This window comes from Corylus avellana, chromosome 6 (assembly GCF_965113065.1).
Source record: "Corylus avellana chromosome 6, dhCorAvel1.hap1.2, whole genome shotgun sequence".
In the NCBI taxonomy this organism is placed as follows: Eukaryota; Viridiplantae; Streptophyta; class Magnoliopsida; order Fagales; family Betulaceae; genus Corylus; species Corylus avellana.
In genome coordinates, this window is record NC_142495.1 from 16,209,285 (window position 1) to 16,224,334 (window position 15,050).

At 36.5% G+C, this 15,050-nt stretch overlaps 1 protein-coding gene and 1 long non-coding RNA gene across 2 annotated transcripts in view; both read left to right on the plus strand.

Moving 5' to 3' along the window:
- The first annotated feature begins 2,735 nt into the window (after positions 1-2,735).
- On the plus strand, positions 2,736-3,903 carry LOC132187794 (uncharacterized). Its single transcript, XR_015912721.1, has 2 exons — positions 2,736-3,342; positions 3,528-3,903. It is a non-coding gene; the product is annotated as an uncharacterized LOC132187794 (long non-coding RNA).
- Positions 3,904-10,163: 6,260 nt separating this feature from the next.
- LOC132186523 (calcium-transporting ATPase 9, plasma membrane-type) overlaps positions 10,164-15,050 on the plus strand; it is a 63,182-nt gene continuing 58,295 nt past the window's right edge. Inside the window, exons 1-2 of the mRNA XM_059600503.2 lie at positions 10,164-10,335; positions 10,561-10,888. Coding sequence (XP_059456486.2) covers positions 10,706-10,888 — 183 coding nt within the window. The 5' untranslated portion in view covers positions 10,164-10,335; positions 10,561-10,705. The remainder of the gene's footprint in view (positions 10,336-10,560; positions 10,889-15,050) is intronic.

Below are 15,050 nucleotides of genomic sequence, written 5' to 3' on the forward strand. Positions count from 1 at the left end.
GAGAGAGTGAAGGGATTGGCCACTTGAAGTGACAAAATTGTTTATCTTTATTATCTTTTATTGTTATTTCCTTACAAATCTATGCTCATAACACCCATGCGATCCTCGTTCACTATTGATAAGTGCCAAATGTTGCATATTTGGACCCATTTATTTACATTAGTTAATCCTTTAGCTGTGTCGTTATTTAATATTTTGTGTTCGTTTTGTGTTTTTAGTGTTTTGTAGGTCATTAAAGAAAAACTACAGCTTTAAAGGAAAAAAGTGCAAAGTTTGGAGGAAAGCATACTTTGAGAAGACCTAGATGATGTGGTTAAGTTTAACCAAATCCAAGAAAAATGTTAAATCAGATTAAATTGGATAAAAGATCAGATTTGATAAGATTTCGGATCAGATTCAAATTCAAATTCTGTATATATCTCAGTATTTTGACCATAACTTTCTGCTAAAATATTGGATTGAAGTGATTCAAGTGGCATTGGAAAGATAACGCAAAATACTACAATTTCTTGTGAAATAGGATTTTCCTAATTCGGATGGTTACTATGCTAAAATTGCCCCGCAAGTAAATGACACAAATCTGAACCAATCCTATTCCGATTTCAAACTTCTATTTTGACTGGGAGACAGGCCTCTGAATTATCTAGGTTTAATAAAGCTTCTAAGACTTCCCTAAACCTCTAAATAGACTTCTTTACATTCAAAAAAAGATATACAAGTACAGAGAGCAAAATTCTACAACTTTTATCTTTAGTTTTTTTTTTTTTTTTTTTTTTTTTTTTTTTTTTTTCAGGTTTAGGTTTAGGTTTTATTTTTTATGTGTAGCTAAATTTCCAACTAAGGTTGGGGATGAAGCCTCACCGATGAAGAACGACATCACTTTTATGTAAGTCTTTATTTATCTGATTTTATTGAGTTTATTATTTCAATTGTTTTACTTCTAATCAATTGTGTAGAGTGATTATTGGATATCTCTTGTGATTTAAGAATACATGTGATGATTTGAGATAATTTCATATGATTGATTGTTTGGTTTTTAACTTATAAAAATTGGATATCCCTTGTGATTTGTTCTACGGATACATCTGGTGTTTCAATTGAATTTGGATTCCTTTTGTGATTTGTGAAATGAATGGATACATGGGATGATTTAGATTAACTGTTGAAGCATAGTAAAACATACATAAGATTTTAATTGTGAGAATTTCGGATAAATATTGATGAATATGGAGTATGTTGTTATGATTCGGTGAATGTGGATTCCCAAACCTTAATCTTTATCTTTTGTTTTATTTAGTTTATGTTTATCCTTTAATTTTCAAAACTCAAAATTCAAAAACCGTTTGGAACTAGGTTAGGATTTAATTAGTTTAGATTTAAATTTGTTATTCAAAAATACAATTCCCTGTGGGTTCGACCTCGCACTTCATTATATTGCAAACGATTCGTGCACTTGCGAGTATATTAAAATTTGCACGACAAGTTTTTGACAAATCCTATTCCGATTTCAGACTTCTATTTTGACTGAGAGACAGACCTCCGAATTATCTAGGTTTAATAGGGCTTCTAGGACTTCCCTAAGCCTATAAATAGACTTATTTGCATTCAAGAAAGGATATACAAGTCCAGAGAGCAAAATTCTACAGCTCTTCTCTTTAATTTAGTTTTTCTTTAACGAGATACAAAACACTAAAAACACAAAATATTAAATAACGACACAGTTAAAGGATTAACTAATATAAATAAAGGGGTCCAAATATGCAACATTTGGCACTTATCAACTATCCTCATCCCCACCATGTTATAGTTCAGGTTTAGTACCACCCTTATCTTGATCCTTGTTTGGGGGAAGTTTTATTTATGGCTTTCGCCATTCCAATTTATGGGATGGCTACTGCATAAATAGCAATCAAATTACATGAATGCTGTCAAATTATAGATTTATGTTCTTTGATTTGATTTGATTTGGTTTGGGTTTTCTCTTTGATTTGGTTATAGGATTTTTTTAATGCTCTGTTCTAGGTTTGTTGATTCAATATTGGTAGTCTCACTATTGTCAATGACAAACTCTTACGCGAAACTGAAAATCTGGTGTCATTGGTGACTAGTTGAGAATTGATTGCCCTCCATGCTAGCACTATGCTGCACCATATCATATTGATTTGTGCTTGTTCCATGCTTGCTCCAAATTCCGTTGTTTGATCGCTTAACAGTGTGACATCCACATTGTTCGAGGGTTTGGTTGGTGATATCGGCATTCTTCCCTAACTCCTCACTCCTCATTCGAAATGGGGGTAGCCGAAACCACCCCCAAACCCACCCCATTGGGGCCCTTGGGGATGGTTCGACCACCCCCAATCCGGCCATTTAGGGGTGGCTCGGCCACCCGTTGGCCTGCACTGAATCACCAGCAGTACAACGGAGCTTCGCAACTTAGGTGGTGTTTGTTAAACAACAACAAATACCACCACACTATTTATCTCATTTTTTTTAAAAAAAAAATCAACATCAAAACATTCTCACTTTTTATACCACATCATTTACTTTTTACTACTATTTAAATAAATAAATAAAAAAATACTACAAAACAAAATTTTTCACTTTTCAATACCACTTTTTTACTTTTCTATACCAATCATTATTTTTTTTAAATTTTTTTTTTTAATGTCAACAGTATCATGGAAAAGGCCTTGTTGTTTAACAAACAAGGCCTCAAAGAATGTGTTGAAATTATTTCCAATCCTCCTCGATAGCTATATTGTCCCACAGATAAAAGGAATTGCTCTAAAAAAAAAAACAAATCCCCTCCTCTTTGTATCTCCGACAGTGTAGGAGGAGGGAGTTACGACTCCCTCCTCCCCACCCCTTTCCCCTTTATTCCCCCTCCCCTTCCCGCCTCTTTTGAGGTCCTATTAGTCTCCTTGGAGACCTTATCCACCTCTTTAGAGGCTTTTTCTTGTCTGTCTAGCAACATGGTCGATCCCTCCTCCACCGTAGTACGCTAGGTTCTAGCCTCCAGCAGCCGCTCTTATCCTTGGATCTACCCCTTTTCTGAAGGTTTTGGTTTGATTTTTTTCAAAATCAGATCTAGAATTTTTAGGAAATTCAACCATCTCGCGCTCCATCCCGCCGTGATCCAGGGTCTTTCTTCTTCCAGCCGCCACCAGCCGTGTCTCCTTCTGGCAAGCACGCACCCACGCGTGGCCAACACGCGTTGCCACGTGTCCAACCTTTTGCAATGCGTGCTGCCTGCCACCGTCTCCCGCTGCTTATGCCTGTCTACTATGGTGGTCCCCCACCATCCCCCAACACCCACTGCTGGTGCGTGGTCTTCACATGCCTGTGAGTGTCTTGCACTCGCTGGACCACTCCATGTTCCTTTACCATGCCCACCTTGGGGTTACTGTGTTGCTTTTACTGTTTTATGTAATTGATGTTCTTCTGCATTTTCTGTTGGTCTATGCTATATTTACTGTTTTCTGTGCGTTATAATCTCCCTGTACTGAAGTTGTTTGATCTACTGGAAGATATTTTAGATGCTGGTGGTCGTCCTTCAACGGCTCTACTTCGGTTTTCTGCAGTGCCTGTCCTGCAACAACCATTTAACAGTGGTTGTTGCTTTTACCACAAAGGACCCTTCATTGAGTTCTTTTGCAAACCGCCTTATGCGGCTCTGGAAAAGGCCCGGCTTATTTACGGTTCTTATAGAACTATAGACAAAACTATTGTGTGCTGTTTGGTCCTTTTGGATCAGATCCAGAATTTGTTTTTGAATTTGTATTGCATTTACCATTTGGGCTTTGTTGTCGGGGTGCCCACCCTTTTGGTTGTTTTATCCTGTAACCCGCTTTCCCTTATTTGATTAAAAAAAAAAAGCCCTCAAAGTCTAATGCTTTCTGAGTTGACACTCTTGTTCATTTTTGCATTCCCATCAAAATCCAAGGTAATAATTTCAGCTCATAGACTTGATACTCATTGCTATTGAGCCTAAAAATTGGCCTACTGGGTTCTCTATTCATCTTACACTTTCAAATCTCATCAAACTAGTCATGACCCATTTGCCAAAGCTTAGGATACTATCTATTCTCAAATGGGTTTCTTCAAATATTGGTGAAAATCACCTTGGTTCATCAAAATCCCGATTTTGGCCGTGGCACTCTCAATATATATATATATATATATATATATATATATATATATTTTAATTTAATTAAAAAAACATTTTTTAATGTTTTTAATTAAAAAAAACTATTTTTTTTTTTAATTTTTAATTAGGTATATGGACACTAGCCACCCTCATTTTTTTTTAAATTTAATTAAAATTAATTTTTTAATGTTTTAAATTAAAAAAAAAAACTATATTTTTTTTAATTTTTAATTAGGTATATGGACACGTGTCAATTTCTTAATGTTCTGACGTGGCTTTTCGTCAAATTTTGGTCGGAATTTAGACAAAGGTAGTACCATTTCCATCTTTATGTAACCCTCTTGTGATAAAAATTTAAACCCTAGGGGGCAAAAAATCAAATTGTTAAACCAATGGACAAAAGGTATTTAACCCTAAAATGAATTAAAAAAATTTAAGAAATATTATTTTAATAAATATGTAAGAAGTTTAGATAAGCTAGGTCTTGAAAAGTGGTTAGCCAAACTAGATAAAATGGGTTTTGGTTTGCCCTTTTGCCTAAAAATTTAGATAAACTAATGTGAATGCTCTTGCAAGAGCAAATACTTAAAGTACACAAGCAATGGAGGTGCAAAACGACTTGACCATTTGATGAATGTATAGGTGAGTTTATTACTGGGTTGATTATCTGATGTTGGGGATTTGGTCAATTGGACAAAAATTGTTAAGACCCAATTTTCTAAAGTAGATCTTAAACCCACCAAATGGTCATTGGACAAAATTGAATGTATATGCTTTCTTTCTATCATAGTACAAATCATTGATGCAATCCCACCTACAAATGGAACAACTTGGACAAACACGAAGCCCCAACTTGAAACTTTCTTAACCTTTTCATTTGTTGCATTTTACTATCAACTAATAGAACCAATAGAATCAGGCTCTGCTCACATGTCCTCTGGAAATTGATCTTCACATGTAGAGAAAAGTGATGTTAAGAATTTTGCAAATTCTATGTGATTTCTGTCATTTATTGCGCTTGTGTAAATATAGCTCTCTTATGTTTCGAATGGTTCTCATTTCAATGTTATACTACTAACAAGCACCACCGGCATTCAACTCCTCTAGATTCTTCTCTTAGGTGGCATCTGACGCACTCTTCGACTACTACATTTCGAGAAACATTATTATGGAGATGATGGTGGTCTTCAACGACTTTACGGAGACTTATCCACACATTGGAGAGGTGTTCGCCCATCAAGGATGGACATAGATGCGCTCTCCACAGGGGTCAAGATATCGTTGACCCTTGTTCGTGAGTTCTAAGTGAACATACGTTACTAAAACAAGGACACCTTCGAGTTACGCAAATACTTTTTTTCATATGTCAAACACCTCGCTATTTTGCAAATTAGCAGGTTGTCATGGTGTAGAGTGAGAAATTCACAAGGATGAATATGTCGAGCGAATGGCTGACATTGTCAAGTTTGCTTAAATAGATGTAACTGATAATGTTATAGTAATGTTTATTTGAAAGCTTTGAGGTCATATGAATAGTTGTCTCATATCATTTATTTATGCTTTCCGCATGTTTATACTATGATAGATTAACGTTTAGTGTAATACCTCCAGTCAATTAATAGTTAATTGGCCTGAATGAATTACCAGTAAGGCAGCAACACTCCAAATTAATCAAAAATTAACTAACCTAATTTTGGGGCGTGAGACAAGGTCAGTTGCTCAACCACCAAATGTATGAGGAATGAGGGAAAGCAACTGCATGTAGAGCTCAATGTGTTTGACTCGACAACACCAAAGCTGTTAGAAGCTACTATGAAATCCCACTTGTTAATGGAAGTTTCTATTCACACTCTCATATTCCATTTTCATGAGTTTTAGATAGTTTTTTAATTTCATCTCAAATGTGTGTTTGAGAAAGTAATAGTATATGCTCTCAATCGACAGTCATTAGTGGCTTTTGGGCATCCATTGGGTACGGTCGAGCATGTTGTGGTGAATGATGTAAAAATCGATAATAGCTTAAAAATACTTCATTCTTTTTTCTTTTTTCTTTTTCTTTTTTTTTTTATTTTTTTTTTATTTTTATTTATTATTTATTATTATTATTATTATTAAAGTGAGCATTATAATTCCTTAGTTTGCTATAATTTTTGCATTTTATATTTAATTGGAAAATATTGTTTAATCACTAAACTTGAGATTAAATAATATACTAATTCAAGTATTTTTTTTTTTTTAGGAATTAAAATAATAAAACCAAGAAAGAAAGAAAAATCAAAGCAAGGGATGAAGAAGAAATTGTTTTCCTTTGTGAAAGAATGAACCGGGTAAAGAAGTGGTGCAAGGCAAAACAAGAAAGAGTGTTTTTTGTCCTATACGTATGTGGATCCCGAAAAAAAAAAAAAAAGGGTTAAAATGTGACAAAACACCGGAAAAAAGTGCTAGGGAGCAAAATAAATGAATTAAGAAAAATTTTCAAACTAACGTGGCAAGTTTTTTTTATTGAAAAAATTCGCTTTCTCTCTCCCCTGTTTGCCACCCACCAATTGCCACATCAGTTTAGAAATTTTTCTGGGTTCATTTGTTTGGATCCTAGTACTTCTCAACACCGGAAGAGAGGAGACTTTTCAACTTAAGTAAACGTGACCCCACGACACAGTGTTAACAAAAAAGTGAAACTTTATAAAGGATTCTTAAACTACTACGCGTTTTGAGAAGACCTTCATAAATTTTAAAAATTCTCAATTTCACCTTTCGAACTTTAATTTGATGCAATTTACCTGCTCCGTCAATTTTTGCCATTAAAACACCTAAAAAGATAAAATTATCCTCCGATTTTATTTTATTTTTTAAAAAAAAGGAAAAAAATGAGAAAAAGAAAAAAAGAAAAAAAGGGTCACAAGGTGGCCCAACCGTGGGTCACCTTGTGATTTTTTTTTATTTTTATTTTTTTTTAAAAAAAAAAATTTGAAATTAAGGGTAAAATTGATTTTTTCTTAAAAAGTCAAGGGTATAATGGTCATTGTGTCACTTTTAACGTTTAAAAACTAATGGGGTTTAAATTGATTGCAATTAAAAGTTGAGGGGTTCAAATTGAGAGTTTTTTTAACTTTGGAGGGTCTTCTCAAAATGCACAGTAGTTCAGATATCTAAAGTGAAGTTTCTCCTAAAAAGAAAGAAAGAAAGCAAGAATTTGTGTATGGCAAAAGCATTTTTTCCTTTGTTATCACTACAAAAAAAGAAAAAATAAATAAATAATTTTTTTTTAAAAAATTTTTTTTTCTTCACACGTCACCAATTAGTGACATGTCAATTTCTCACATGTCACTATTGTTTTTAGTGATGTATCAAAATATTGTTCTGTTTCGTCCTCTCTTTTCAAGGTATTCTTTAGGGGTGTAAAAAATTATCGGGAAACCGGAACCAGAACCGCAAAACCGAAAACTGGGAAACCGGGGTCCCGGTTCCGGTTTGAAAAATTCAAAAATCGGGTACCCCGGTTTCGGTACCGGTTTTTGGTACCCGGTTTTTACCGGAAATACCGGAACCGGGTTTTCATTTTATTTAATAATATTTATATATTATTATATTTATATATTAATATATATATTATATATATTAATATTTTTTACACTTAGGTTTAGGTTTAGGGTATTTTAAAAAATTAAATTTTTATTTCTAAGGCCCAAATAGGCAAAAACATTGATTTTTTAGGATTTTTGGACTCTTTTAGGTTTATTTTTTAATTATTTGGAACAATCACAACAAAGCCCATTTAATTTAGACAAAGAAACTAATAGATTTTTTTTAAAAAAATTGGCTAACTTATGAAAAAAAAAAAATTGCTTATTTTAGGCCCAATACTTAAAATAAGCCCAAAAACCAATTTTTTAAAAAAACCGGTTACTGGACCGGGTAAAACCGGAACCGGCCGGTAACCGGGACCCGGGTAAGAACCGGCTCCGGCTCCGGCTCCGGCTCCGGTTTTGGCCAAAAACCAAGAAACCGGATCGGGTTGACACCCCTATTATTCATGTAACTAGTATTTTATGCTCAATAATATTTTCTAAATATTATTTTATGTGTTGTTATTTTCTTGGACATTACATCAACTACAAAGTGTGATACTACATTACGATCTGTAATATTAATCATGTGTATATAAGATACTGGACATCCTTCTTTTGCATTTTGAGGTTTATTGTACAGAGCATCTTCAGCAAAAGTAGTTATTTTAGCTATTAGTTTCTAGTTTATTGTACAGAGCATCTTCAGCATCTTCATTTTAGCTACTAGTTTCTTGTTACACACTTAAGTAGAATATCTATTTTAACTCTCTACTCTAATTAAATATTATTTTTATTGTTTTTATTTTCATTGAGGGAGAGGGAGAGAGAAAGGGGAGAGAAAAAAAGAATAAATTTTTTTTACAAGTTGCTATAGTGAGCTCCAAAAAGGGTTATACAAAGCTAAATTTTAACAAAACTTATATTTTAAAGTGATTGTTGGAGATGCACTAATGTTTGTATTTTAAATAAGAGGAAGAAACATTTCTTAAGAGATTCTTCCTGCCCCAATTTTGTGGTCCTTTGGACACCATTTCAATAATCACATAAAGGAATAGGAAAGGCAAGTATGAACATGTCAAGCTCAGTCAGAACTAATGACTTTCACTTCATAAGAAATAATTTTCAGCATTTTGAGCTACTTCATGGGTACATAATTAGTAATATTTAATAAAGAGAAATAAATAAAATGGCACACAAAGATAAATGGGGCATTCAACCGTTCTAAGTAGTAGACCAACGGTGGTTGGGAGATGAGAAAATAAAAGCCATTTATGGTAGTCGTCCTTCCATTTATTCATTTAGGGCCAACGGAGGTTGGGAGATGAGAAAATAAAAGCCCTTTATGGTAGGCATCTTTCCATTTATTCATTTAGGGAAGTGTTAGGAGGTCAAATAAATGAACTTAGAAAATTTTTTAAATTAATTTGATAAATCATGAGTGACAAACAAGAAAAAGGAAATTATATTTTTTTTTAATTTAAAAATCACTGCCACGTAGTTTGAAAATTTATATTGTAAATTATGTCTTTCAACTTTAATATTAAGACAATATTATTCTTCATTTTACACTCGTTTGAAATACATGGGAAGAGGAAGGGTCCCTTATGTTCATAAGGGTAGAATTGTTATTTAGCTTTCATTTGGACAATTATACCCCTATAAAATAAAGATGCCCGATGGAGAGGATCCTTCTTCGCCCTTCCATGCTTCAGAGAAATCAGAGAGCCTCTCTCTCTCTCGCTCGCTTTACAGTAGAATCTACAGACGTAGTGTAAATGCTCCCAAGTTTGATTCCCACCATCTGTTCCTTCTCTCTCTCATTCAACTCATTAAAGCCTTTCTTTTTTAATAAATTTTGGCTTTGAATTTATGCTTTCTCAATCTACTCATTTCCTACCTTTGCTTTTTCTAATGCGTTTTGATAATATCTCTGAATCTTTCTCTAACTTCCTCACTCTCAGATCGCAATTCTTTTAGATTGCCCATTGCTTGCTATTTCTTCACAGATCCTGAAAATTGGATTTCTGAAAATTGCTTTATTCTTTCTTGCACACCCCTGAAAATGAGGCATTTTCCCCGAGAGCAGAGACCACATGGCCAATTTTGCCCTGATCAGCTGAAGAACAACAATGGACGGTGCATCATGCGTGGGACGGTGGGAGGAGTGAGGGGTTTAGAGACGAACAAGATGGAACACGTTTTTTTTCCGTTTTTCACGTGGCGTTTTTTTGTTTTTGTTTTGGTATGGATGACGTGGCTTAGCTTTTAATTTTGAGGGTAAAATGAGAAATAGACCTCTTTAAAATATGAGGACTTTAATAACCAAATATATATATATATATAGTCATTATTTTATTAAAAAGAAAATAAAAAAAGAAAAAGAAAAAAAGAGCGCGGAAGTTTCTTCGAAATTTCCTACGCGCACTTTTTTTGGTTTATTCTGTGTACGTGAAAGCAACAATTATTCTCCCTCTGTCTCTGTTCACTCTCTCTGCGAGACAAAGATGATCTGGTGGTGAAGATCGTTTGCCATTAGGTGTATTGTTGGTTTGGCTGGCGAAGAATCGAGCTCCTTCTCTGGCGGTGATTGTTTTGATCAGAAACCAGTACTTGAAAGTCGTAAGCACAACCACTGATTTATTGTTTTTGTTTTGGTTTTGGTGTTGAATTTGCTTCCTCCATTCCCCCCCCCCCCCCCCAAATCACTCCACCGCACGATGCGTGTTTTTTTCTTTCTAAAATTAAGAAGCAAAAAAATGATGCCCACATGCAGCGCCACCCTGTCATTACCTCAAAATAACACATGTTGTTGTTCTCCGTGGTTTTCTGATCTGGTGTTGTTAGTGGGTGGGCGAGTTGTGGGGCCCGAATGAGCAGGGCATGGCAGGTGATTGATTTTTGTGCTACGGCTTCTTGCCATCTCTCTTGCGACAGTTAAATTCCTCTTGAGGAGAGGCGGAGGAGGTGATTTCTATCTATCTATCTATCTATGGCCACCCGTGGTTCCACCTCTTCCACCAATGGCCTCTTGCCGCCGCTCTCCAACCATCATGACGAAGAGGCGGGCCCCAGCAAGGCCTGTGACCACGATGACATCCACGCCCCGACCTCTGATCCCTTCGACATTGCCCACACCAAGAATGCGCCATTCGAGACGCTCAGGCGATGGAGGGTAATCTTACTACAACAACAACAATGTCTCCAAATTGCTATTCCATTCTGTATATCTATCTTTATATGCATTTCATATTCCATGTCTATTTTTCAACTTTCATGCGCTCAGATATGCGTGTCTTTGTAGTGTATGTACGTTCTTTGTCGTCAAATTGTTTAACTCATATATATATATATATATATGCATTTTATTTCTATCACTTACCTTTATGGAATTGCGAGGTCTCTGAATTTGAGTTTTGTATTCATGGCTTTCATAATTCTGTTTCATTTGACATTTATGAAATACACTAACAGTCTTCTATTTGAAGTGATTATTATATTAAAGGAAGCTGCACAAAAGCATAGGACCATATCCCAGAACAAAAAAAAAAAAAAAAATTGAAGAAGAGATAGGGAATACAAAAGCAACAAGAGCAACCGGGTTGAGAGAGGGCTCAATCCCTACTCAACACACACAAAAAAAAAAAAAAAAAAAAAAAAAGAAAAAAAAAACGAAAAAAAAAAATGAAGCAGGGTTTAGTGAGCTAATATCTCCTCCGAGAACCCTCATGACCTTTGACGGCACCTATTTTCCTGAGATGGCTTAAGGCCATGGAGACTGTTAATTCTTCCTCTATTCACAAAACATGACATCTTGAAGTATATATTACACACAGGTCGGGGCTAATGAAGATGTGTTGTACTTTTTTCTCTTCAAGTGGAATACATGGAAATAACAAACATGAACTTGCAAACTAGACTGCAAAGGGACTTATCCTTGAACCTTTAAGCTATCCAGAGGACATTCCTTTTCAAGATCTTTTAGACTACGGAATATTCCATTTGGAGCAAGATCTCCCTCTGAGAAGGGACACGAGAAAAAGAGGTGATCCAAGTCTTCATGAGCTTGTCTACAAAGTATACTTTATATCTTGGAGCAAGTCAAGTAAGTGAAGTCTATGCTGAGTGTATAGTCCGTCTTGAATGGCTAGCCACAAACTCGTAGTCTATAAGCTGATGGTGCGTATAGTGATAGGCTTCATAACAGGGCTGAATGTTTCAGCATAATCAATACATGGTTGTTGATGAAAGCCTTTAGCAACAAGTCTTGCTTTTTATCTATCTATACTTCCATGAGCTCTTCGCTTGATTCCAAACACCCACTTGGAGCCAACAATGTTCATAGATGAAGATTAGTTGACTAGGGACCACATGCCATTTTTTAGGAGAGCATCAAACTCCTCATTCATGGCCTGATGTCATTTAGAGGTTCACTTTCCTCAGATTGTAAGCAGGGATGAAGGGCCCGTGGTGGATATTTGATTCTCCCATCAGTGAGTTGCTGTGGCTGTAAAATATCATGTTGAGAACATCCCGTGTGTGGTGCGTGGGAGAGGCCTTGGTTCAGTAGAATCAGTGGAGGAATTGGATGAAGCTTGCAAGGAGATTACACTGGAATGGCACTTGAGGGTGGGGAAATGGAGATAGAGGTGGGGGTTGAGTTGTCGGAAGTGATAGAGGGTGGCGATGGTGAGATTGTGAGGTGTGAATAGGTTGAGAGGGTAAGATGAACATAGCTGGAATAGATTGATGGTCATTGGGCGGAGTAGGGGACAACCGTTTGCTTTTAGAGAACGGGAAGGATGACTCGTTCAACACTAGGGCTGTTAAGAGACCAAGCCGCTCGCTCACTCGCTCGAGCTCGGCTCGCATAAGCTTGGCTCGTGCTCGATTCGAATATTAAATGAAGCGATTTATGAACACGGATTCTGGCTCGAATATTAAATGAAGCTAATTTGGCTCGACTTGGCTAAGCTCGTGAGCAGCTTGTATAAAGCTCGAATTGGTAGTTATTCACATAATTCCTCTTATTAATATTAAAAATTGATGATTTTTTTTTTTTTCCTAATAGCATCATTTTATTATAAAATGATGTACATATTCTCTCTATTTGAAACCAACCTTATTGTATTGACTCGGGCTCCATACTCCGCTAGCCAGACTAAGCAAATACTCATATGCAAGCTGGCTTCTTGAGCTGTTTAAGAGTGCTTGAAGTTTAAATTTATAATAAAAAAATAAATTAATAAATTAAATATAAGAGCCAGCTCGTGAATTAGCTCGGCTCGGCTTGACTTATTATGAGCTCGAGCTCGAGTTCGATTTTTTGGCTCGTCCTTAAGCTCGGCTCGAGTAAAATTTAAACAAGCCGAACCCAAACAAGGGAAGCTCGCTCAAGCTCGGCTCGTTTACACCCCTCTTCAACACAACATGACGAGCAATGTACACCTTCCCACACTGGGAAGGTGTAGGCATTTGTAGCCTTGATCCTCTTTGCTATAGCCAATAAAAACACATGCCTTGGAACGAAAGTCTAACTTATGTGTGTTGTAAAGTCTAAGAAAGGGCCAACATTCGCAACCAAGGTTTGGGGAATTTGTAATCGGGAGTGAGATTGAAAAGAAGTTGGAATGGAGATTTATTTTGGGTGACCTTGCAAGGGAGGCAGTTGATGAGGTATGTGGCTATTTCAAATGGAAAGTCCCACAAGGATAGTGGGGTGAGAGCCATGTCAAGGAGAGTGAGGCCAGTTTCAATAATGTGTCTATGACGACGCTCAACAGAACCCATTTGGTGATGAGTGTGAGGGCAGCTGGATCTATAGGTGATGCCCATCGATAGTAAGGTGGATTGGAGAGGACGAAATTCCCCTCCATTGTCACTTCGAACAGCTTGAATTTTTTCGTCAAAGTAGGTTTCAACTAAGTTTTTAAAACGAAGAAAGATGGCAGAAACCTCAAATTTATGTGTTATAGGGAATAGACATATTTGGAGTGAAAGAAATGCTAGATGTTTTGATAATTCCACTAGGACCATAGAGGAATTGACTCATTTCTTCTTATTTACGCTTTACTCTTGGACGGCCGCTTGGCTAGCTCCTTTAGTGATTAGCTTCTCTGATTTTCTTTTTCATTTCTCCCCCTCCTAGGCGCTCTCTGTTTATACTTCCCGTGTATATGGGTTGCGCCCCTCTGCGCTTTTTTATATCATGATTACTTATCAAAAATAGGGAATAGACATATATATTTTGTGAAGTCATCAACACTACAAAAATAGAACTTCTTCTTATTGATTGAAAATTAAAGGAGCAACGCCCCATACATCAAGAAAGAGTAATTGTAAGGGGTTGCTCGAACGGACATGGACACTGGAAAATTGTAGACGATCGCTTTTGCCTTGTTGACACAAGGAACAAATTAAAGCAGTGTGGGATGATGAAGATATTGGAAGTCTATTTGAACGAAGAACTCGACGAATAACGGGAGGAGCAAGATGGCCTAACTGACGGTGCCAATCATCCATGGGAACCTTCTCTCCAATATGGGCAGCTGGTTCCTTGGAGGAGGGATGGGAGGAAGGCCATGGGTACAACCCGTTTCTACTCGGGCCTTGGAGCAGCCGTTTGCGGGAGCGGAGGTTCTTAACAAAGAAGCAGTTAGGATGAAATTCAACAAAGACACCATTGTCACGAGTAAATTGATTTACGGATTTGAGATTTTTTTTTTTTTTTTTTTTTTTTTTTTTTTTTTTCTATTTGAGGAACATGAAGTAAAGAGGAAAGACCAAATTTATGATTGGAAGAAGGTACAGTAGCAGTGCGAATGTGTAATATACGCAAACCTTAGTCGTTTCCCACTTTGATTTGGTCTGAGCTAGTGTAGTCATCTGCACAAACATTAAAGTTGGCTAACTCATTGGCAAGATGGTTTGCATCTAGTGTCATGATATCATTGATAGTCTGGAGCAGTATTGGCAGTGGCCATGAAAGCAGCGACTTGATTTGAATCCAGGGCAAAAGAGCCATCATAGCGTTGCCAGCAGTTAGGAGCAGTGTGCCCAATCTTCTGACAGAGTTGACAGGTTGGTTTAGACGAGTAACTGTAGCCAGAAGAGTGTGGTGGAGCACCTCTACCACGACCACGTCCAAGTCCACGGCCGCAAATGGTGTAGTTGTTGCGGGGTCTAGTATTATGGGAGGTACCATGAGGAGGGTGGTACTGAGGAGACGAGTACTGTTGAGCATTGTTGGCAGTGGAGATCGAGAGATCAATGGCAGCAGTGTGGTGCTCAAGTGCAGAGATCTTTTGATGCTGTGTATGGACTAATTATGCATTTAT